At 41.0% G+C, this 26333-nt stretch overlaps 1 protein-coding gene across 1 annotated transcript in view; it reads right to left on the bottom strand.

Moving 5' to 3' along the window:
- ALK (anaplastic lymphoma receptor tyrosine kinase) overlaps nt 1-26333 on the bottom strand; it is a 1280998-nt gene that overhangs the window by 81347 nt on the left and 1173318 nt on the right. Inside the window, exon 12 of the mRNA XM_006880682.1 lies at nt 3150-3312. Within this exon, the coding sequence (XP_006880744.1) occupies nt 3150-3312 (163 nt within the window). The remainder of the gene's footprint in view (nt 1-3149; nt 3313-26333) is intronic.

Genomic DNA, 26333 nt, shown 5'->3' with positions numbered 1-26333 from the left:
TGCTATGGTGCTGTCTCTCAGGCCAGTTCAAAAAATTCTCCCCAGGTCAAATTGCCTCTTTTGCAAAAATGGGCACTTGAAAGTGTCCTGCTTCAGCAGACAAATATCCCTTTGCTTGTATGTCCAGCCAGGGGTTCACCAGGTAATTCTGGGGTAAGGTGCTTGAAGCATCCTCTTAATATTTCAAAGAGATTAATGAACACAGCGTCTGATTTTGGCTGGGGTTCTATCAAAGCGGCGTGGCAAATACTGTAGCAATTCATGCTGATCAGAAACCTGACTGGACTTAAAATATGGCTGTGGTCAGTTAAAAAAAATGGGATGATGAATTAATTATTACTTAATAAGTGCACTTCCTCCGGCAGACAAAATCTTCTAAGACATAGGGCCTATATGAGGAAGTCAGAAAAAAAGTCCTTGGAAATAAACAAGTCTGTGGGGTCAGCCTGCTCCTGGAAGAGCTGTCTGGCTGCTACGTGGTGTCTGAGACTCTTCTTGTTTCAGAATTCTCTGCTTAAGACCCGACCAGCCCAACTAGGGCCGACTCTGGAAGGAACAACTAGCACCTACTAAGGGCAGCTGTGTGCGGGGCACTTGTACACCATCCTTACAACAAGCTGGGTAGGCGTTATGCCTCCATTTTTATACAAAGGGGGAAACAGAGTCTCAAGAAAATAAATAACTTGCCTGCACTTTTGCTCCCAGGAGTGGGCCTGATCCACAGGGTCTCCGAGGGAACACAGCCTGAGAGAGTGCCCTATGCTGGCCTCTGGCAGCAAGGAGTTGTGGCCACTCTGGCTTTGGACTCATTCTGGGTGAATATGGAACAAAGCTGGGGTCCGACTGTGGGAGTTCTGTCTGCCTCACAGCTGTCTGCTCTCCAGATTGCTCTGCGTATGTGGGGGTCTGAACTGAGAGGCTGTGCTGTTACACACCCCTCCTTCCAAGCTCCTTTCAACCCCAGGAACTTCCTGGTGGTGGGAAATCCCCCCATTCCGCTCTCTCTCTTGCCCTCCATCCTGCCACTCTGCATGCCTCCCTGAGGACAGCTACAAATTTTAGTGCAAAGAATATAGACTTTGAGGCAGAGGACGCTGGGCTCAGACCCCAGCTGTCACTGACTGTGTGACCTTGGGTCTGCTGCTAAATTTCTCGGACTTCCTCATATGGAAAAATGGGAATATCAATAATAACAATAGCAAAGGTGCCCACTTCACTGCTCAAAGAGGTGAAATATCTGGTGAATCCTTGACAATTGTTCTTTTCTAGGGGAGGAGGTCTGGTGACTTAGTGAGTAGCAGATGCTCTGCTAACTTAAAGGTGGTGCATCTCTGGCAAGTTGCACCTACCAGCACCGCTTGGGGAGAAGATGGACAAGGTCCTGCATGATTTACAGAATCTGAAAAAGTCTGAAAGCCTGCTAGAGGGTCAGCTAGGAGTCAGGTTCTAACTCGATAGCAATGAGATGAGTTGTGGCGCTCTCTAGCAGCTGTTCCTGGGTGGTGCAAATGGTTAAGCACTTGCCTATCAACCAAAAGGTTGGTGCTTTGGACCTCCCCAATGGCACTGTGGAAGAAAGGCCTGGCAATCATGAAAGAACACAGCCTTGAAAGCCTCCGGGAACACAGTTCTGCTCTGATACAGGCAGCACTGTATCAGGATGCTTTTTATTCTCTTCCCCTTTGTCAGGACCAGTCCCCTGGGTGCGTGTGAGTGGAATGGGGTGGGGTGGGAGAGGTAGGGGTTGGTGAGTGTCCATAGACCATTTACTGGGAGAAGAAGGAGGCAGGATCAGCTAATCGTATTGTAGCCAAACCTTGTTAGCACATTCCTGTCCATAATGCCATTTAAAAAGCACTCAGGGCTCTCCAAGGGTAATGCACTTCTACTGAGGCCCCAGGGGTGGAGTTGTCACAGGAAATGTTGGAGAGAAAACAGGGCAACTTGAGAAGCCCATTTCCTTCCTCAGGGGCTGAGGAACAGGAACAGGTTGGGGTTAAGGTCTATGGGGGGAAGTGAAGGAGAGCTCACTCTCCCCCGTGTCTGGCCTCTGGGGGCCATTCACACAGACAGTGTGTGATCAGGCAGCCGTGTGTTTAAACCACTCTGGTGGTGTAGAGTTGGAGGCTGTTGCTGGACTGTGTGGCAATCAGGACCTTCCTGACAGAGCCCAGGTTTCCTCATTTAAATGGAGATAGCAATGTCTCAGAGCTTGTGCGAGGACCGAAGTACAGGGCTTGCTCTGACGCACAGCACATATTCTCAAAGTGTGGTCCTCGGACCAGCAGTAGTAACATCACCCGCAAGCCGGTTAGATTGCAGGTGCCCAGTGTCTGCTCCTACCAGAGACTCCAGGGCTGTGCTTTCCTTAGATGACTGATGCAGGCTCAGGTGTGAGGACTGCTGCTCGTAACACCAGTTTCACTCATTGTCATGGCCTCAAAGGGGCAGAAAGGTGCTGTCCTTCCTCCAGCCTTGACCATACTCTGTGTGTGCATTTCTGGGGTTAGGAGAAGAGCAAAAGCATGTGAATATCTTTTGCTTTAGATTTCAAAGAGGACCCAGAAAGGAGGTTCAAGACTGAGGACATTTTCTTGCTTATGTGTCTTATTTTTTCTTCTTGGGTATTTTCATATCTATGACTCATCTGTACAGTACTGGTGGTAAGGAGCTGTGCTGCCAACCCAAAAGCATGTGGTTTGAATCCACCAGCTGCTCGGAGGGAGGAAGCTGGACAATCTCCTCCAGTGCAATTTACTGCCTCTGGAAACCCACTGGAGGGGTCAGCGATGGGCCAGTTCCAACTCAATGGCACACAACACAATGAAAATGCACTATTCAGAGAGCAGACCACTTTAGATATTATTAATAATTATTAGCGGTAAGAATAAACATGTTCTCATGGAACTCAGGCATGTATAGCATCTCCCCCCACGGCCAGTGGCTTCTGTGAAGACAAAGAGCACATCTTTTGAAACTATGTTGTGACCTCCCTAATCACCCCATCTCCAGCCTTTGCACCCCACTCTGGGGCCACAGCTGTAACTTCTGAACCTCACTCAGAATGTCTGGGCACCCCAGTAGGCATGCATACAGAGGAGGGGCTCCAATCTTCTCCAGGGGCAGGCTGCCCCATCTCCCACACTCACCTGTAGGTGTCAGTGGCTGGCACCTTCCAGATCTGGACACCCTTCAGGGGGCCCTCGCTCCCCACTACCACGCTCAGGTTCGAGTTCCGGTAGGCGTTGTTGCACTGGGTCTGCGTGGGGCCGTGGGGCCCGCTGGCCCCGCATGTGGTGAACAGCCAGTGAACTGTGGTACAAGAGGACAGGAAGTCACTCACTTGACCTGGCTCTCCCTCCTTCATGGGCCTCCCTGCGATGGCCAAGTCATGCGTCCAATCCTATCTTCCAAGATGAGACCCAGATTGGAGTAGGAAGCACTTACTAATCAGACATTCAAGCTGGAAGCTTCTGTTGAGGACCTACTTCTTTGTCAGATTCTGTGTCAGATACTGGGACAGATACATAGATGGAGCTGACTTGGACCCTGATCTAAAGAAGCTGATAGCCTACTAACAAAAACCAAACCCACTGCCATTAAGCTTACCCCAGTTCATGGCAACCCCATATGTGAACTAATCTCCATGCGACTTTCTTGGTTGTAAGAGTAGATCTCTTCAGTGACTCAACTGAGTGTGATTCAGTCACTAACCTTTAGCTTAGCTGTTGTTGTTAGATGCAGGTGAGTCAACTATGACTCATAGCAACGCTTTGAATGAACCCTGCCCAATCCTGTACCTTCCTAACCATCTCTGCTATACTTGAGCCCATTGCTGCAGAAATGGCATCAATCCCTCTCATTGAGTTCATACATTTGCTGAGTCCATCTCCCTTACCCAGGCTTATTTTAAATTGCATATGAAAGTTGGACATGGGTAAGGGAGACAGGAGAATAACCAATGTCTTTGAATTGTGATACTGGCTAAGCATATTGTGTGTACCATGGACTGCCAGAAGAACAAACAAATCTTAGAAGTAGTGCAGCCAGAATGCTTCTTAGAAGCGGGAATGGTAATATTTCATCTCACATACTTTGGGGATGTTATCAGGAGGGATCAGTCCCTGGAAAATGATCTCATAATTGGAAAAGTAGAAGGTCAGTGAAAGAGAGGAAGACCCTCAACAAAATGGACAGACACAGTGGCTGTGAAAACGGGCTTAAACCCAACAGAGAGAATGAAGATTGGGTGGGGTTTTCATATGTGCTGGAGTAGATTCAAAGGCACCAAACATATATAACAAGGGAGATCAAAAGGAATGCAACCACCTGTCATACAAGTTAATAGAAAGGAAAGGGAAAAAAACAGTCATGCTGTGCACATTGTGAGAATGGAAAGAAGACCTTTTACACTTAGATAGGCACAGACAGTAGCTGGGTCTTCTACAGGTCTTCAAATAGTCGTTTTCATTTTAACAGTTTTTGCAATGCAAGGTGTGTGCACCAAGTTAATTTCCTCGTAATTTTCCAGATCGAATTTTACTTGGTTCCTCTTTGAAGAGAAATAATTTCTGCAATCTTAACATGAAGCTTTTGTATTTTAAAGAAACACAATTTATCAAGAAATCCTTGAGGCCAGTTCAGTACTATTGTGACGGCATCTAACCTGCTCCCGAAGCTTTAGTACCTGCATATAGGGCCCTCAGAACCTACAGAAGATTGAAAGAGTGTTGGATACATCAGCTACATGACACCATCACTGGCCCAGGGTCCCAGAACAGTGGTAGGCAAGAGGAAGCCTATTACTTTCTGGCTAGGGGCTTTGTCTGTCAGCTCCTTCCAAACAGGTTCTACTGGAGCTTAGTTAGCCTCCTTATTTACAACAAAGCCATGTTTCCAAGCATCATGGAAGCAGCTTTCTAACTCTTTATGCTACAGAGAGTATTACTAATGGGGGAAACTGTCACATTTGTCTTTGGGGAGCACCCTTCCTGTCCTGAGTCCCTCATTCACTTCTTGATGCCCTCTGTTCTCATCTCAAGGACTTATTATCCTTACGTAGCCTTCAGGTCCTTGGAGAGGGACATCATGCTTGGTAGAGTAGAGGGACAGCGCAGGAGGGGAAGGCCCTCTATGAGGTGGATTGATTCAGTGACTGGGGTAATCGGGATGGGTGTGTCAGAGGTAGTGTGATTGGCACAGAATAGAGCAGTTCAGGGCTGTTGTACATAGGGTCACTATGAGTCACAAATGACTCGACGGCACATAACAAAAACAACAACAACAACAGCCTTCCATGGGTGCCACAAGAACACTCAACACAAATGGCCCCATTCACGTTCCTCCACTCACAGTCTCTCCCTCTCACATGTTCTTCTACCTTTGAGTAAAGACAGACCCCAGGGAGCTGTCCTACTTCGCGTTGGCCAGAATGTCAATATTTTCACACCTATACACTTTTTTGAAAAGGATTTCTTGATAAATTGTTTTTCTTTAAAATACAAAAGCCTTCATGTTAAGATTGCAGAAATTATTTCTCTTCAAAGAAGAACCAAGTAAAATTCTATCTGGAAAATTACGAGGAAATTAACTTGGGTGCACACACCTTTCATTGCAAAAATTGTTAAAATGAAAACTGCTTTTTGAAGGCTTTCAACTAATATAATGCTGCAAAATGAAAGATTAATTTGACTTGCTATTTATAAGCCACTAGCATGAGATTATGATAGGCAGGCTGGATATGCTGAGATCTGAGCCAGTTGTAATGAATATTTTGCAGTGGAGTCTCCCTGACTAAGAAGAGCAGAGTTTCAGTTGGGGCTGCAATGCATATATGGATTCAACACTGAATGCTCAGCAGTCTTCTGGACTGTAAGTTTTTTTTCCAAATGCAGCGATTGATTTCTGAAGGTCAGTTGAAGCTCCAGAAGGTGATGAACTGTGGCACCATCTATGGATTCACCATGTGAGTGGCTGATGGTTAGTTTTCTGATACAAGGAAACTCTGGTTCCCTGATCCATCAGGAAATCCACTCCTAATCCAAAGGCCACCTCTCTCTGGCCATTCAAATCTACCAGTAGCTCCAAGGGAGAAAGAGCTACTCCTCTCACACAACAGCCTTGGAAACTGGAAAGAGAGTTAGCTAGAAGTTAGTTCTCACTTAACCACAGTGAGTTGAGTATTTCTGTCACAGGGTTCAACCTTTGTGGAAGAAATTCCAACAGAGTTCTTTTGTCCAGTTGTCGTTTTACCATCTTCTGTGTATGTATGGCTTTCACATTTCAGTTTTGCAGAGGTGACATTGAAAAAACAGAGGGTTTAAAACCTGTAAGATTTGTTTAGGGATTGTTTTTGTCATGTGCTATTGAGTGCACTATGGCTCATAGCAACCCTCTGAAGAACAGATCCTAATCTTGCCCTATTCTGCTCCAAGTCTGTGATCTCTAAAATGATCGAGGCCATTTTTGCAGTCACTGTGTCAATTCATTTTGTTAAGAGTCTTCCTCTTTTTCTCTGACCATTCACCTTTCCTGAAATTATATCTCTTTCTAAGGACTGGCCTCTTCTGACAACATGCTCAAAGTATGTGAGACAGAGTTTCATCATTCTTGCCTCTAAGGAGCACGTAGTTTGCACTTCCTTCAAAATAAGACTTGTTTATTCTTTTGGCAGTCCGTGGGATATTCAGTACTCTTCACCAACACCACAATTCAAAGGCATTCATTTTTCTTCTGTCATTCTTATTCATTACTTAACTTTCAGAAACAATTGAAAATATCAAGTGTACCTTAGTCTTTAAACTGACATTGTTGCTTTTAAGCACTTTGGAGAGGTCCTTGACAATAGATTTAGCCCCATCAATTATTGATTGTGGTAACTTACTCACATTCTTTGTCTGTGAAAGGGGCTTGGTTGGTATGAAGATTAGAGGAGGTGAAGGGTGAGAGATCACTGTAAACTTTCAGACTCAAACTGTGAGTAGTGCTAATGACTTCTGTCTGTACCCAATGTCGTAACTATTCCTGACCACAAGAAACGTGGTCAGAAGAGCTTCTGTGGATACAGATCTCACTCCAGCACCACCTGAGAATTTAAACCAGGTATCTGGGAATGAAGAATGAGGCCAAGAGAGAAAGTAAAGAGGGAAAGAAGTTGAGAAATCCACTTTGCCCATTATCTTTCAAGTGTGCCGTGGAAACTAGTCTTTACTTAGCAACCTGCATAAGCCTGGGAACAGCCTGCAGAAGCCTGGCGCCTTATCCAGTCTGCTAATTCAGTCTGGAAAGGAAAGAATATAATTTTTTTCCCGTCAAGGATGTGCTAGAGAAGGCAGGTAAAAGTGTAGGTTTGACAGCTGCCCGAGCATCTCAGCTTTATAACTTATAATTTCAGGCTAGGTCAATGCTTTTCTCAAGGTTTTGAGAAATTCCTCGCACTTCTAGGCATCTATCTCTATAATATTCTGTAAAGATTACATCTCAAAATCAAGAAAACAAAAATGCACACCATTGGACCAATAAGTAACATCATAATAGATGGCGAAAAGGTTGAAGTTGTCAACAATTTCATTTTACTTGGACCCACAATCAACACCCATGGAATCAGCAGTCAAGAAATCAAAAGATAGTTACATTGGGAAAATACACTGTCAAGAACTTATCCTAAGTGCTGGTGAGTAGTGCTGTCAGTTTAAAGACTGAAGTGTACCTTCTCTAAACCACAGTACTTTCAGTTACTTCCTAGGCATCTGAAAATTGGACAATGAATAAAGATGATAGAAGAAAATTTGATACCTTTAAATAGTGATGTTGGCAAAGAGTATTAACTATCCCGTGGACTACCAAAAGAACAAACAAATCTGTTTTGGGGGACGTACAGCCAGGATGTTCCTTAAAGGCAAGGTTGGTGACTCTTTGTCTTAAATACTTTAGTTTTGTTGTTAGGAGGAGACATTACTTGGGGAAAAAAACCCCATCATTCTGGGAAAGGAAGAAAGTCAGAGAAAGAGAGGAAGATCTTCAATAAGGTAGTGATTGTAGCAATGGGCTGAAGCATGACAGAGATCATGGAGCTGGCACAGGATAGGCAAGGTTCAGATCTGTAGTTCACAGTGTTGCTATGAGTTGTCAACTCAATGACATATAAAAACAACAATAGCTTCTTGGTCAGTTGGAACACGTAGTGAAGTAGGAAGAGATGAATAGTCTTTGGATTCAGATGGGCCAAATTTTCTTAACCTGGTTCTGCCACTTTCTAGCTAGGAGCAAATGAAATAACCTTGTTGTTAGCTACAACTCATAGTGACGCTATGAACAACAGACCTGAATCCTGTCCTATCCAGTGCCTTTCTCATCAGCTCTGACACACTTGAACCCATTGCTGAAGTCACTGTGTCTATCCGTCTTGTTGAGGGTCTTCCTCTCTTTCGCTGATCCTCCACTTTTCCAAGCATGATATCCGTGTCCGAGGGTCTATCCTAGCAACATGCCCAGAGTATGAGAGACAAAGCTTTGCCATTTTTGCCTCCAAGAAGTACTCTGGCTGCACTTTCCCCAAGACATATCTGTTCGTTCTTTTGGCCGTCCATGGGGTATTCAGTACTCCTCTTCAACACCAGTGCTCAAAGGCATCAGTTTTTCTTTTGTCATCTTTATTCCTTACTGAGTCTTCATTTCTTAATCTGAACAAATGGACACAATACTATGGAGGAAAAATAAAGAACAAATAAATCTGTCTTGGAAGAATTGCAGCCAAAGTACTCTTTTGAGGTGAGGTTTTGTCTCACTTACTTGGAATATGCTTTTGGGGACAAGTCCCCAGAAAAAGACATCATGCTTGGAAAAGAAGAGGAAGACTGAAGAAAGGAAGACCCTGAAGAGATGTACTTACACAGTGATTGCAACAATGAGCTTAAGCAGAGCAGAGATTGTGAGGACAGGGAAGGGTTTCTATTTGTTGTACATTGGGTGGCTTTGAGTTGGATTAACTTGATGGCACCTAACAACAACAGCATGTAGAATTTTCATAAAAATTAAGTGAAATGATGTTGTCATTAGGTGCTGTTGAGTTGAGTATGACTCATAGCGACTGTATGAACCGCAGATCCAAGCCTTGTCCTATCCTGTGCAACTTCACACTTTTTGACACACTTGAGCCCATTACGGCAGTCACGGTGTCCATAAGGTTATCAGAGGTCTGTTATTTAAGAAGTGGATGGCCAATCTTCATAGTCTGTCTTAATCTGGGAGCTTTACTAAAACCTGTCCACTATGAGTAACCGTTATGGTATTTCACAAGCCAGTGGTACAACTTTCAGTATCACAGCAACTCCAAGTTATTTCAGTACAGCAAACTGCTATATCAATTAAAACAATGTTCTCCCCAAATACAACTACCAATTTAGTTTGTATCTCTAATAGCAACTCAGTCTTCACACCAACTGATTTTAAACACAAAGGCCCACCCACCAGGTCCTGATTGGTTTAAATAAGAATCTTCCAGCCCATAACTGACTGTTAATTAAATAAAAATGACCAATCGCTTGTCGTCGTTGTTGTTGTTGTTGATTGCCATGAAGTCGAGCATGACTCATAGCGACTCTATGAACAAAAGACCTAATGCCTTTCTATTACTATCGTCATTTCTCCAAGTTCATAGAGTTTCCAGAGACATGTGGTTTAGGAAATGGATGCACTCCTGCTTCCAAACCTGTTTACAATTGGGAACTCCACCAAATGCTGTCAACATTGGGAAACCATTCTGGTATTTGATACCTCATTGGCACAAGGTTCAGCATCACAGCAAACCCAGGTTACTTTATACAGCACATTGACAAAGGGTGATGTACAAAGTGGAAGATTGTTCCTCCAGATATAACAGTACTAGTCTCATTAAGCAGTGGTTATGCGTTGTCAAGTCAAATATAACTGACAGTAAGCTTTTCACAAAAGACCTGAACTCTGTTCTATAACTAACATCATTTCTGTACATTTTTAGAGTTTGGGGAATTTGGAGAGCTTAGAGAGTTTGTAGAGTTTCTAGAGGTATCTAGTTTAGGAAGTAGATACCACTCCTGCTTCCCAGAATAAATCAATCTGGAAGCTCATCCAAACATTGTACATAATAGATAATCATGATGGTATTTGACAAGACTATAGAACAGTGTGCAGCATCACAGCAACACCAAGTTGTTCAGTTCAGCAAATAGACAAAAGTTTGCTGTATCATTTAAGGAATATTCATTTGAAAATTCCCATCCCCTTCCCCTTTGGGATTTTAAAGTTACACTTTTGAGCAGACCTCCACCCTAGGCAAAGGCTCAAGGACACTTGCTCTTAGGGGGAAAAGAGTAGTAATACACATCAAACACAACCCCAAAAACTTCCCTTATGTGACCAACATGACTGCCATCAAGATGCTAGCTAGCACCCAAACTTCCAGAGTGGAGGTTCCAGGCCTCGGCCTGCAGTCCCATCCCCTCACACTAAGGGGATTTTAAAAGCTCCACCTTCAAGCAGACCTCCACCCTTGGCTGAAGGCTCAAGGACACCTGCTCTTGAGGGGAAAAGAGCAGTAATACATATTAAACATGACCCAATAACTTCCCTTATGTGACTGATGTGACTGCCATTAAGAAGCTAGCTAGCAGTAAAACTCCCAGAGTTCTGAAGTCTGACTGCTTCAGACAGGAGCTCCTAAAGCAAAATTTTCAGCACTACTATTTGCCACTGAGCTGATGCTGACTCATGGCCCTTTGTGTGTTAGATAAGTATTTCAATGGCTGATTCTTTGGAAATAGATTACTAGCCCTTGGGGAAGACCCAAACCACTAACCTTTAAATTAATAGTTGAATACATTACTCCTTGAACCACTTGTTATTGTTAGGTGCCGTTGAGTCAAGGATGACTCATAGTGACCCTTTCGAAAGATCTAAACCCTATTCTGTGTCATCGTTATCATCTCTGACACACTTGAGCCCACAACTGCAGTCATCATGTCAGTCTATCTAGTTGAGGGTCTTCCTCTCCTTTGCTGAGCCTCCATCTTTCCAAGTATAAAGTCCTTTCTGAAGAATAGCTTCTCCTAAAAACATGCCAGAAGTATGTGAGATGAAGCTTCATCATCCTTTTCCTGTTTAGCTTCTGACTATGGGAAGCAGAGACACCCAATTTCAAGATTTATGTTTCCTTTCCCTTAAAGGAGGAACTCTAGGGCTCTTTCTCAATAAAAGGACTGACATTTCCCCAATTGAATGGTTATATATTAGTCTCAGGTGGTTTTTCTACATAAAATTTTGTTTTTATTTTCAGCAGTAATGGATTGAAAAATTCAGGGAGACAACTCTTTCTCAAGTGGGGTCCACAAGAACAGAGGGTTTGCTCTTGCAGGCAGGTCCATGATTCATCCAGCTAGAATTCTGTTGCTTCTAGCAGCCTTCCAGGCATGGTGGTCTTCTCTTCTGCTCTTTCAGATAGCCGTGGCCCTCATAAATCTGTTCAAAGTCATTTGAAGCCAATTTATGTTTCCCACTAGTATTATCTCTTGGGAGTACGGAGTTTCTGAGTTTATTGTTCATCAGGCAAGACTGTCCTGCTTGTAGCTCTCGGGCTAGTCTTGCTTAAGTTTCATCCTATTGGTTCTCTTGCTCAATCTGTCTGGAGGTTCACATATATCATCAATGTGGCAGCAGTATGGGACCTTGGAGAACACTGAATTCAGTGGTTTCCAAATCACATGAGGACCTTAAAAATACAGATGAGAACCATCAGTATTCAGATCCAGTGGACACTGGGTAGGGGGAGGGCAACAGTTGCATTATGTAAACATCTTTGTGGAGAAATTTCGCACTCAACCAGATTTTTTAACTTGTCCCACCTACCTCAATTTCTAGTCCAAGGGTCCTTAGGTGGTGATCAAGGCCCTTAGGTTTCTTCCCTGAAGTCATCAGTCTTTTTGGATTGCTCCTATACAAGTCTCTGGCCCCTCAGCTATACTATGTGTCCTCTCAGAATCTTCTTTAAAATAAAAAAACAAACCCCAAAACACTTCTTGTGGCTACTTGTGGCTTTACATGAGGCAATTGCTTATTCTGCTCAATGACATTTAACAACAACAACAACAACAACAATAGCATTGAAGAGCCCAAGATAGTGTTGAACTTTCTGAGGACCCCTTGCTGAGCACTAGAACAACAACAACAAAAACGAATTTCTAGATCCTTGTCCAAAGGGTCACCTATAGTTGTGAGCTTGGAAGTGTTAACTGTTTTGGACCAAGAAAGAAACAATTATTTTGTAAATTATTACCTAACTTGGGAGGGACTGGAGAGCACTCTGCTGAGGGAACTAACTCAGTCCCACAAGGACAAATATTGTATAAAACCATTATTGTAGAATGAGTATAAGGATCCAAGGGTGGGGGTGTGGAAACAGAGGGATGAGGATGTGTGGGGTGAGGTTGTACTATTTGATGGGTATGGGGGTGAGGAAAATTAGAAAAATCTGTTCTGGAATATAATGTATTTGAATTTTGTAAACAAACAACAACAATAATAATAAAGAACAATTAAAAAAAAAGAACCATCAGAGGTACATGCAACAGGGGCAGGGAGAGTCTGACAGGCACTTCACACAGGGTAGGCCTACAATGAGTTTTTGACTAAGGCAAGTAGAACGAAAACCTATGAGGGGACAGGTAGCAGTTAGACTTGATTTTAGTCTTGTTACTGAGGGTAGGAGGTACTGGACACAATCTTGAGGATCAAAGTATATAGTCTAGAATCTGAGAGGCAAAAAATTCAATAGCAGTGATCCTGGGATCTAGGAGAACCCAAGGTGAACACTGATCTCCAGTTAGAGCTGTTTGATTTCTGACTTGTCAATGCTACCTTTTGAGTAAAATTGCCCTCTAAATCTTAGATAATTGAGAGTTAAATAAAGCCTAACACAACATTATGATAGATGGAGAAAGGATTGAAGCTGTCAGTTATTTCACTTTCCTTGGATCAATAATCAACACTCTCAGTACCAGAAGTCAGGAAATCAGGAGACATATTGTATTGGGCAAGTCCACTGACAGGAACCTCTCCAGAGTGCTGAAGAGCAATGAGGTCAGTTAGAAGATTAAGGTGCACCTAATTCAGGCCATGGTCTTCTCAATCACCTACTATGCATCAGAGAGCTGGACTGTGAATAAAGATGACAGAAGAAGAATTGATATCTTTGAATTGTGCTGGAGAAGGGGGCTGCTAGGAATGCTAGGACAACAACAACTAGGGGTGAGAAAAGGAGATTTGATGCCTTTGAGTTGTGGTGTTGGAGAAAAGTATTGAATGTACCATGGAATGATAAGAGAATGACCAGGCTTGTCCTGGCAAGGGTGAAACCAGGCTGCTTCTTGGAGGCAAGGATTCTGAAGCTTCGTCTGACATACTTTGTACATGTCACAAGGAGGAACCAGTCCTTGGAGAGGGATGTCATGCTTGGGAGGGTGGAGGGACAGCACAGGAGAGGAGGACCCTGGATGAGGTGTATTGATTCAATGACTGGGGTGATAGAGGTAGGTGAGTCAGAGACAATAAATTTGGCACAGGATAGAGCAGGTTTAGGGCTGTTGTACATAGATAGGGTCGCTATGAGTCACAGGCAACTCAATGGCATATAACAACAACAATAACAATTATGGATTAGCTAGGATGCTTTCACATTCATATTAAATAAATTAATATATATTATCTTGTTTAAGTTTTATAGTCTTAGAAGCAGAGTTCTAGTATATCCTTTAAAAATTATTAAACTAAAATCTAGGCAAGATGAACATTTGGCCTGTATTGCATAGAGTTGTTAGGTGGTTAAGTCAAGAATTAAGCTTAGGTCTTCTGAATCTAAGTGCAAGGTTTAAAAAGTTCAAGTCTGTCTACGGCCATACCACTCTGAATGAGTGCAATCTCGTCTAAAATATTCAAGGTTAAGATTGAAAATCTAAGTATGACCTCCTCAAAAGCTAGATTCTGGAGGGTTCAGTTAAAGCTAGGACAGATGAGACTACAAGATGAGGGCCAAAGAGTGGTCAAGTCACCAGAGGGGACCATGGTGGTTGGACCCTCAATCCCAGAATACCACAGCGTTTCCAACAGAAGCTTAGCTTAACAGAATGTGGGTTCTAGGGAGTCATGGGCACCAGTCCAGAAAAGAGGTGCTGAGGGTTTGGGCACTGGTCCTTAGGGAGGCTATGGGGAGCTCTCTCATTGCTGTGAAGTTTGAACCTATTAATAGCTGACCATCCAAAGGGTTTTGAGCAGGAAGCATCAAAAGAGAAATTCAGTATGTGGAATGCTAGTAAGATAAAAAAGCCAAGATAAGAGATGGGGCAGGGGGATAGAGAAGGTATAGGTTGTTAAAAAGCAAGGCAACATCTTGACTTTGGGGAAGGAGGACAAGGACACAGTGAGGCCAGCAGTGAGGCAGCTTGATGCTGAGCTGTCAGTTTGAAAGTACAAATCCCTGTATCTCCTCTGCAAAGTGTTCCTGAGATTCTGGGGAGCCCTTGGAGGAGACTAGAAGGCATAATAGGAGTCAGCAGAGGGAGAAACTTTGGCTCTATTCTCTTAAAAAATGCTATTGTATAAAACTTCTATGAAGGGGAAAAAAAATAAAAAGAAACTACTGCCATATCTTGTTCTTGCACATACCACACATTGGAAAGCTAGTTTAATACTCATTCACATCTAAATTGTATAAAGCACTCACAAACATCAAATGCTGATTGGTTATAGACAGCTGAGTAAAGAAAAATCCATTAAGCATAGGGTTTCATTTTAAGTATATTGCAGCCACCCTCCAAGACGAAACAAATCAATTAGTAATATACAGCACGAGGCTTAAAAATAGGCCAGATAGTGATTGTATTGGTTTTATTACCATTGCTAAGCCATCTCATCTTCTCAATTCAATGCAAAGAAATAAAGCGTGGTACAAGGGAAAATAAGTTCTCAGCTATCACTATTAATCACAGTAGTGATTAATGTTGGAGGCCTATTCGTGTCATACCACAAAATAGCACTCAATGGCTCATGTTTGTACCATTCCGATGCTGATTCCTGGAACTGAATTTTACCCATATCCACTGACTAAGCTAAATGTCATGATAGCTACAGTAAATTGAAACATGTATATGGCTGCCCTATTGTTGTTGTTATTAAGTGTTACTGAGTTGAGTATAATCTACAGTAGGCCTATGAACAGAGATCTGAACCCTGTCCTATCCTGTGACATCTCACACTTCCTGACATCAGAAGCCCATTGCAGCAGTCAGCGTGTAAATCCACCTGTTTAAGGGGCTTCCTTTCTTTTTCCAACACTCCATCTGTCCAAGCATGCTGTCCTTCTCCAAGGAATAGCCTCTCCCAGCAACGTGCCCAAAGTATGAGACAAAGCTTTATCATCTTAGCCCCAAAGAGCACTCTGGTTACATTTTTTCCAAGACATATTTGTTCTCTTGGCAGTCAAGGCCATCCTAGATCCCAATAAATAAGAATCATGACCAAAATACAAGTAAATATAATCATTCATAGGTACAGAAATGTATAGTTGACCATTATTTATTATAAATTGGGGAGCTCTGGTGGCATAGTCCAAAGGGAATTGTGCTGTTAACTCACAACACGCCTCTTTGGCAGTTCAAATCCACCAGTCTTAAGACAAAGATAAACAATCTCTTCCTCTTGTGCTTTACAGCCTCAGAAACCCAATGGAAGGTCAGCTAAGACTTGGTTTTGACTCAAAGGTAAATGCAGTGAGATTTATTATAAACTGGAAAAAGTAACTCTTTCGAAGTACATGATGAAAAGCATTAAATTATTCTCTTCATTAGGACAAACTGGATATCAAGTACATATTGCAGCCACTGTGAAGCTAAAGCATTTTCTACCTCATGTCTCAATCCTTAGTGCATTGCCTCTTTTAACTTAATTTTCTGTTGAGATCGAAAATAGTTAGGGAACTTCTTTCTGAAAGAGAAACTACTGAATTATACTACCTGGTGTATATTATTGGGAGCTCTGGTGGTACACAGCTCCACAGAGAGATGGACTGCTAACCCAGACTTTACCTTTCTGGTGGTTCAAATCTACCAGCAGCTCTGAGGAAGAAAGATGGGAAATCTCCTCCCATCTTATTAACAGCCTCAGAAATGTATTGAACGGTCAGCTATGAGTCACTTCCCACTTGATGAATATGAGAGACCAATATATTAATCTTGTTGTTGTTGTTGTTGTCATGTGCTGTTGAGTTGACTACAACTCATAGTGACCCTATGAACAATGGCTCTGAGCTGACCCAAACTTACCATCACCGTTGCCACAGCCACTCTGTCAATCCATCTCATCTGGGGTCTTCTTCTTCACTGACCATCTCTTGATTCACTCTTTTGCTAATTTTGAACCACGCAGTGTTTCCTTGCTCTATTCTGATGACTGCCTCCTGATCCAAGTATAGGTTTTGTATGAGCACGATCAGGTGTTCTGGGTTTCTCATTCTTCTCAAGGTTAGCTGCATTTTGTTGTGATCCACAAAGTCAAATGCCTTTGTGTATTCAATGAAACACAGACAGACATTTTTCTGGTATTCTCTGCTCTCAGCAAAGATCCATTTGACTTTGGTAATAATACCCCTAGTGCTATGGCCTCTTCTTAAACCCAGCCTGTACTTCTGGTAGTCCTCTGTTGATGTACTGTTCCAGTCCTTTTGTGGATAATCTTCAGCAAGATTTACTTGCGTGTGATATTAGTGATATTATTCGATAATTTCCACACTCTGTAGGATCACCCTTTTTTGGGATGAGACTAAATATCAATCTTTTCCAGTCCGTTGACCAGGTAGCTGTCCTCCAGATTTCTTGGCACAACTTGGTGAGCACATCTAGAGCAACATCTGTTTGTTGAAATATGTCAATTGGTATGCTGTCAATTTCTGGGGCCTTGATATTTTTTGCCAGTTCCTTCAGAGCAGGTTGAACTTCCGCCTTCATCACTGTTGCCTCTTGTTCATACGTTGTTTCATGAAATTCTGTGTCAGCTAATTATTTTTAGTATAGTAACTCTGTGTAATCTTTCCATCTTATTTTGATGCAAACTGGATCATTAAATATTCTTCCCATAGCGTCTTTAAGTATTGTGACTCGAGGTTTAAATTTGTTCTCCAGTTCCTTCACTTTATGAAATGTTGAGCGAGTTTGTACCTTTTGATTCTCTGACTCCAGCTCTTTGCACATTTCATTTTCCTTCTTTTCTTTGTCTTGCTGAGCTGCCCTTTGAAATCTTCTGTTCAGCTCCTTAACTTCCTGCTTTCTTCCCTTTGCTTTGCCTCCTCAGTTCTCTAGTGCAAGATTCAAGGTTTCTTCTGACATCCATCTCAGTCTTCTTCTTCCTCTGTCTTTGTAATGCCCTTTGGTATTCCTCATGGATGATATTCTTGATATCCTCCCACAGCTCATCTGATATTCATTCATTAGTGTCCAAGTCTTCAAACCTGTTCTTGAGATAATTTTTAAATTCAATTGAGATAGACTCAAGGTCAAATTTTGGTTCTTGTGGATTTGATTTCATTTTCTTTATCTTCAGTTTGAACTTATATATGAGTAGTTGATGGTATATTCCACAATTAGAACCTGGCCTAGTTTTCAAAGCTTATCTTGAGCTTCTCTAATGATCTTTCCACTGATGTAATTAATCTGATTCTTTTGTAGACCATCAAGTGAGGCCATGTAGATAGCTGTTCTCTGTGTTTCTTATAAAAGGTATTTGCAATGAATAAATAATTGTTGGTAGAAAATGCCATCATTCTATCTCCAGCCTGATATCTGTCACCAAAACCATGTTTTCTAACTACTGATCCTTCTTCCTTGTTTCCAGCTTTTGCATTATTATTTTATTTTTTCATCTTTTCTTAATTTTATACTGATTTATGTGTAAAGTTCAAATACAATATTTTTTCACACAAGATCTTTCCCATTTCCTTCACACCCCCACATCAAATTGTACAAACCCATAATTTACACCTCCTCACCCATCCTCACCCCTTTTTCCTCACCCTCTCTCCACAGTAATGGTTTTATACAGCATTTGTCTTTATGGGACTGAGTTAGTTCACTTAGCATAATGCTCTCCAGTTCCTCCCAAGTTACATTAGGTAGTTTACAAAATCATTGCTCCAGCGTGCTGTGTAGTATTCCATTGTGTGAATATTCCACAACTTCTCAATCTATTCGATTGTGGTTGGACATCTGGGCTGTTTCTATGTTCTTGTGATGGTGAATAACACTGCTATGAACGTTGGTGTACAAGTTTCCATTTGAGCCTTTGTTCTCATTTTCTCAGGGTATATTCCAAGCAATGGAATAGCTAGCTGGTCATATGGAATTTCCATGTTCAGTTTTTGAGGAAGCGCCAAACTGCCTTCCAGAATGGTTGTACCATTTTATAATCCCATCAATAATGTATAAGACTTCCTAGCTCACCACATCCTCTCCAATATTTATTGCTTGCTGTCCTGTTAAACTTTGACACTGCCACTGGAGAGAGATGGTATCTCATTGTGGTTTTGATTTGTATTTCTCTTATTCCAGTGATTTAGGGCATTTCTTCATGTGTCACACCATACACAAATATCAATTCAAGGTGAATCAGAGACCTGGGAGTAAAGCCCAAAACTATAAAGTTCATAAGAGACAAATTGGAATCAAGCTTAGAAGGCCTACTCTATGGTATGAAGAGACAGACTGCCAAGTACAACCAGAAGTGTACAATCTGAACAGGATAAAATTGATGAATGGGGTCTTCTAAAGATTAAATCCCTGTGTGCATAAATTATTTCCCCCCCTCCAATAAGGTGGAAAGAAAACCTACCAACTGAGAACAAACATTTGACAATACCATCTCAGACAAGAGTCTCATAAAGAAAGTTTGTAGAATACTCCTGGGTCTCCACAAGAGAAAGACTGATAACCCAATTACAAAATGGGCAAAAGACATGGAAAGAATTTTCACAGAGAAAGATATTCAAATGGACAACAGACACATGAAGAAATATTATTAATGCATGAAACCATTATTATTAATGGGTTAGCCCCATTATTAACCCATTATTATTAATGCATCTTGGTTGCATTTTCGATTGATTTCTGACTACAAAATTGGTAAAAATCTTCTATTTTCTCTTCTTTGGCTCTGGTTGTGGGTGCATATATCTGAACGATAGTGGTATTAACAGGTCTTCCTTGTATATGTATGGATATTATCCTGTTGCTCACACATTATATTTCAACATGGATCTAGGAATGAATGGTCTTTTTTTACTATGAATGAGACTCCATTTTCCTCAGCTTTTCATTTCCATTTCCAGTGTAGTAGATCATAAGATTATCTAATTCAAAATGTCCCATGCCAATCCATCTTGGTTCACCAATGGCTAGTATGTCAATATTTATGCATTCCATTTCCTCCTTAACAATATCCAATTTTCCTATATTCATACTTCTCACATTACATGTTCCAGTCACTAACATCTGCTTGCAACTGTTCCTCCTCCTTTGTGTATTCCAATGAGAGGCCTCAGCCTCCAGTGTCATATCTGCTAATCTAATCCAAGTGTGCTCCTCTGTATATAGGTTTTTTGAAGGCCTGTTATTTCAGAAGTAGACAGTCAATCCTTTTTCCAAGTCTTTCTTACTTTGGATGCTTAGCTTTTGAGCGTTATCTGACAGACAAGCATTCCACCAAAAAAAAAGGAGAAAATATCTTTCCCATTACACAGCTAACAGATTCAGGGCAGCCCCCACCCCCCTTTGTCGTAGGTACCTGGAATGGGCAATATGAAAACCAATCTAACAAAATTAACAGATTAGAAAGGAACTACAAAAATACTTTAGGTACCTGACCCAAAGCAGCCAATGATTAATTAAGGAAAAAAATTAGATTAGTTTCAGATTTTTTTTTTTTTGCAGTAGCACTGTAGAGTAGAAAAAAATTAAAATAACATATTTTATGATCTCAAGGGGAAAAATGTTTTCAGTATCCAATAACTCAAGGAATATTGTTCTCATGAGTATTTCTTAAGGAATCCACTTGAAAACAAGCCCAAGACAACTAAATTAGCTAAAGGAAATATTGGCATAAGGACTGGTATGAGCATTAAGCATATAGAACTTACAAAACCATTAATAAATGATAAGAAAAGAAGAAAGAGTATCATATTATGATTATATGCCCAGTACAGAACTAAAAAATAGAAAATACTATAAATTACTAAGAAACAGAATTCTAATTGTGCTCAGTTTTAATATTTATGATGATAGTAGTAATATTTAATATTTTTTACTCTAACACTGTACATATAATGAAATATAAAGTAAATGAGTAATTTACAATATTCTAATTTTATCATCCTATTTTCCTGAGAAACAAGATTTTCAGTGAAGAAAAATAAATGTAGATGCAATATACTAGAGATTAAATAAGAAACCCTATAGTCTTGAATTTTAATTAAAAACATTAATATGAACTCATGTGGCATTTTGTCATCTATGTGTATGCATATTTCATATATATGTTTAGTTGTATGCAAATAAATATATACACGTGCATACATACACAGATGGATTTGCACAGTGACTGGCACAAAGGGCTTCAGCACATCAGACGGATCATGAGGAAAGTGCAAGAGAGGGCGAGGTTCTGGTCTGCTGCTCATACAACCAGCTATTACTAAGAGTAGTAGTCAGCTTTATTGCACCTAAAAACAACAACAGCAGCATCAACTTACATGTATTTCCTAGCTATGTCTACTAGAGAGGAAGGATGCCATCTTAAAGTCTAAGGTGTACCTAACCAAGCCATAGCATTTTAAAACTGCCTCATAAGCATACGACAGTTGAGCAATGAACCACTAATGTCTTTAAATTGTGGTGTTGGCAAAGAGTATTGAATATACCATGCAATGCCAAAAGAACAAAACTATTGGTTTTAGAGGAAATGCAATCAGGCTGCATTGGAGGTTAGGCTGGAGAAACTTCTTATATATTTTGGACATTTTGTCAGGAGGTGCCAGTCCTTGGAAAAACACATCATGCTTGGAAAAGCAGAGAGTCAAAAAAGGAGAGATTTTCAACTAGATGGCCTGGCAAAGTGATGACAACAATTGGTGTGGCCATGGTCGAGATTGTAAGGGTGGTGCTAGATAGGGCAAGGCTATGATATGTTACTCAAGGGTTGCTCTGGGTCTTAGTCAACGTGGTGGTACCTCACAACAACAATATCCACTGAAGGGGCCTTGGAAACAATTACCAATCCCATAGCAATAAGCATCCATAATATCTACACTGGTTACTTAAAAAGCCTTTTCCACTATAACTAAACAGGCTTTTTGTGAAAATGGATAATTTCTGTCAGGGAAATAAATTATTTCATCATACCATATGAGGAGGGAGGGAGGGAGAGAGAGAGGGGTTCTCTGGTGCTGTTGAGTTGCCTCTGACTCATAGTGACCCAACCCACAACCAGATAAAAGCCTGCTCGATCCTATGCTGTTCTCATAATCCCTACCTTCCCATTGTTGCAATCAAAGTATTAGTCCACCTCCATAAAGATCTTCCTCTGACTCTCTGCTTTTTCAAATATGGTGTCTTTCTACCCCTTCTTGATAAAGTGCCCAAAGTATGTGAGCTATTTTGTCTCTTCTTTGCCTTCTCACCATCCTTGCTTCAAAGGAACATTCTGGGTACACTCTCCAAAGAGAGAAAATTAAGAATAATCATGTAACTATTGCTAAATGAGACTGTATTGATCCTTTATTGTACCTAGATGAGAGGAAGCAGGATAATTCTCCAATGCACAATTAAGCAGAGGATTTCTAGACCTTCTTTATACAGTTGACCCTTGAACAACACGGATTTGAGCTGCCTGGTTAGTTCATCTCTCCAGAGATGATTAGTGTTAGCAGGCATTTTTAGCAGATAACTTGCAACACTCGAGTTCATCATCGTAGTAATGGGACAAAAAAATTTCTAGATTTAAGTTTGCTAGCCACAGCAGTCCAAACTCGTGTCATTTAAAGGTCATTTATACTTACAACACACGAAGAATGCAAGCCAAAGTTTTCAAACATAGCTTAATTGCACTTATGTGAAACCTATACCTAGACAAGAAAGTGGTTGTCTGAACAGACCGAGGGAACACTGCATTGCTATTTTATTTTTTTTAAAGTACGGCAGGGATGTATCCTGTCTCCATACCTTTTCAACCTATATACAGAACAGATAATTCTGGAGGCTGGACTATATGAAGAAAAATGTGATATCAGGATTGGAGGAAGACTCATCAAAAACTTGTGTTATGTAGATGCCACACCCTTGCTTACCAAAACTGAGGAGGACCTGAAGCTTAAAAGGATCTTTCTACTGCAGAAAGTTAAGGACTGCAGTCTTCAGTATGGATTGCATCAAGAAAACAAAGCTCCTCACCACCAGGAAAATAGGTAGCATCATGATAGAGGGAGAAGAGATTGAGATTGTCAACAATTTCATATTGCTCAGATGCATAATCAACACTCTTTGCACCAGCAGTCAGGAAATCAAAAGACTAATTGCTTTGGGAAAGTCTTTTATCATGGACCTCTTCTGAGCAGTAAAGAGCAACGATTTCAGTCTAGAGTCTAAGGTGCACCTGCTCAAGGCCATGGTCTTCTCAATTGCGTGCTATGCATCTGAGAACTGAACAATGACTAAGGATTACAGAACAAGAAAAGATGTCTTTGAGCTGTGGTGCTAGAAAAGAGTTCTGAACATACCATGGACTGCCAAGAGAACAAGCAGGTCTTTCCTGGAGAGGGTGAAACCAAGATGCTCTTTGGAAAGAAGGATTTTGAAGCTCCATGTGACATATTTTTGTCAGGTTGCCAGGAGAGACCAGAACATAGAGAAAGACATAATGCTTAGAAGTGTGGAGGGACAATGCAGGAGAGGAAGGCCCTGGATAAATGGGTTGACACAGTAACTGGAGTAGTAGTGGCAGGTGTGTTGGAATTACTGAGACCGGCTCAGAATAGGGTAGGGTTCACATAAGGAAACTATGAGTCACAGGCAACTCGATGGCCAATTCTTACAAGAACACAGTATTCTACTATACCAGGTAATGTCAATATGAAAGAATTATTTTGAATTATAGTTTTAAATGTTTGTTTTGTTCTTTATTTAAAAATCTTTGATTTAAAAAAAAATTCCTCTTTTCACACTTCTTTTAAAGGGACCTCTGGTGGCCTAGTGCGTAATGAGTTGTGTTGCCAACCAAAAAGCAAGTGGTTTGAATACACCAGCTGCTCCATGGGAGAAAGATGGACAATCTCCTGTATAATCTACAGTCTCCAAACATCCACTGTTGGGTCAGCTAGGAGTTGGTTCTGACCTGATGGCAATGAGTGGGAGAGTTAATGACTTCTTTATAGGCAAGGAGTCAGTTTATTTGCTTGTCTGTTCTTTTTTACTTTTGTTTTATTTTTTAATTTAAATTTCTTCCTGAGTTCTATTACCATCCTGAGTCTAATACTGACTGATTTGTACAGTTTCCCGTATCTTGAATCATTGTCTTAATGTATTTGAACTCATTTCTAAACAGAAATTTGCAATTTTATCCATTATATCAGCATGTCTTTCTTATTACACTTTTATTTTCAATAAGATTATTGTTCTATCTTCATGTTCCTTTTAATCCTTATTACATTTGGCCCCCATACTTGTTTTTTTTAAGTTATACTTTTATTGGTGTGAATACATTCATATACATTGTTTCTTCATATACATTGTGTTCTAAACTATCATTCACACACTGTACTTTATTTAATTACTACTGATCTATACCTATAGACACAGCATGTGTGGTCTCTCAGTGGACACCCCATATGATGCAGGTGCGAGTAACTACAAATCCCAGAAGCTCATGGGTCAAGCCCACCTTCAAATCTTATATACCAAATCCATAGGATTCAATCACCCTGGGAAACTCTTGTAGCTTAAATGGAGGAGAAGATGCCCTAAGACACAAGAAGTCAGTCCTGGAGCAGAAGTTCAAAACTCCTGAAGTCAAGAGATACTGCCCATAGAGGAAGGAACTGATAGTAGCTTGAGGTGTTAGGAATCACAGCAGCCCAGAATGATTGACATATAGGCCATCACATCAAGGGCTGGATAGGGGAGATTGTTGTTGAATGGAGTAGGTGGGAGTAGACATAAATGCTGGTGGAGCAGGGCTAGGGGTGGCTCAAAACACATCCAGCAAGGGTGGGGACAACAAAGAATCTACTGGTTTTTTCCTACTATTGGGAAATATCTTTAATATGCTCTTCTCTGTAAAATGCTTCTCTGTCTAAATCTGAGCAATCTAATTAAGACAGACCAGGAAGAAGGATTGATCATCCACTTCTGAAGTAGCAGGGCTTTGAGAACCCCAAGTACAACAGAGCACACTTAGACTAGCAGATGTAATAACAGAGGCTAAGCCCTCAAGCATGGGAACAAATAGAAGGAGGAACAGCTGTAAGCAGACGCTAGTGACTGGAACATGGAATGTAAGAATCATGAATGTAGGAAAACTGGATACTGTTAAGAAGGAAATGGAATGCATATATATTGACATCCTAGGTATTGGCGACAAGAGATGGACTGACATGGGACATTTTAAATCAGAGGCTCATATGATCTACTATGCCGGAGATGAAAAGGTGAGGAAAAATGGGGTTGCTTTCATAGTTAAAAAAGTCATTTCTAAGTCCATCTTGAAATACAATATTGCGAGTGACAGGATAATATGCATATGCATACACAGAAGTCCAGTGAATACCACCATCATTCAAATGTATGTACCAATAACCAGAGCCAAATAAGAGGAAATAGAAGATTTCTACCAACTTTTGCAGTCAGAGATTGATTGAACATGTAATCAAGATGCATTAATAATAATGGGTGACTGGAATGCAAAAACTTGGCAACAAAGAACAAGGAACAACAGTTGGAAAACATGGACTTGGTGACAGAAATGAAGCTGGAGATAGAATGATAGAATTTTGCACAATCAATGACTTATTTATTGTAAATACATTTTATAAGAAACACAAACACAGGCTATACACATGGATTTCACCTGATGGAATGCATAGGAATCAGATTGATTACATCTGTGGAAAGAATCAATGAGAAGCTCAATGTCAGCTGTGAAAACTAGGCCTGGTACTGATTGTGAAACAAACCACCAACCACTCATAGGCAAGTTCAAGCTGAAGCTGAGGAAAATTAAATCAAGTCCACGGGAACCAAAATTTGACCTTAAGTCTATCCCATCTGAATTTCAAAACCATCTCAGGAACAGGTTTGAGGCCTTGGACATTAATGAGTGAAGACCAAATCAGCTGTGGGAGGATAACAAGAACATAATCCAGGAAGAATGTAAAAATTCATTACCAAGGCAGAGAAAGAAGATAAGACAAAGATGGATGTAAAAAAACACCCCACTCTAAATATTACACTGGAGTGCTGAGAAGCCAAAGCAAAGGGAAGAAATCAAGATATTAAGGAGTTGAACAGAAGATTTCAGAGGGCAGCACCAGAAGACAAAATAAAGTATTACAATGAAATGTGCAAGGAGCTGGAGTCAGAAAATCAAAAGGGCCAAACTCCCTCTGCATTTCTTAAGTTGAAGGAACTGAAGAACAAATTTAAACCTCAGGTTGAAATATTTAGGGATGCTTTGGGCAGAATATTAAATGATACAGGAACGAGTATACAGAGTCATTGTACCAAAAGGAATAGGTGGACACAGAAGAACTTCATGAAACAACGTAGCAGCAAGAGCCTGTGGTGAAGGAGGAAGTTTAAGATGCAGTGAAAGAACTGTCAAAAAACAAGGCCTCAGGAATTGATGGTATACCAATTGACATATCTCAACAAACAGACGCTGCTCTGGATGTGCTCACCAAGTTGTGGCAAGAAATCTGGAGAAAAACCATCTGGCCTACTGACTGGAAGAGATCTATATTTGTTCCCATTCGAAAGAGGGGTGATCAGACAGAGTGTGGAAATTATCGAACAATATCATTGATATCACATGGAAGCAAGATTCTGCTGAAGATCATCCAAAAACGACTGGAACAGCACATTAACAGAGAACTGCTTGAAGTGCAGGATGGATTTAGAAGAGCCCATGGCACTTACAGCTAATGTCAGATAGATCTTGGCTGAAAGCAGAGAGTCCCAGAGAAATGTCTACCTGTGTTTCATTGACTATGCAAAGGT

The sequence above is a fragment of the Elephantulus edwardii genome, unplaced genomic scaffold, assembly GCF_000299155.1.
Source record: "Elephantulus edwardii isolate Elephantulus edwardi_28Jun2011 unplaced genomic scaffold, EleEdw1.0 scaffold00009, whole genome shotgun sequence".
Lineage (NCBI taxonomy): Eukaryota > Metazoa > Chordata > Mammalia > Macroscelidea > Macroscelididae > Elephantulus > Elephantulus edwardii.
Note: the sequence above shows the minus strand (reverse complement) of the source record. Positions and strands in the feature narration are given on the sequence as shown.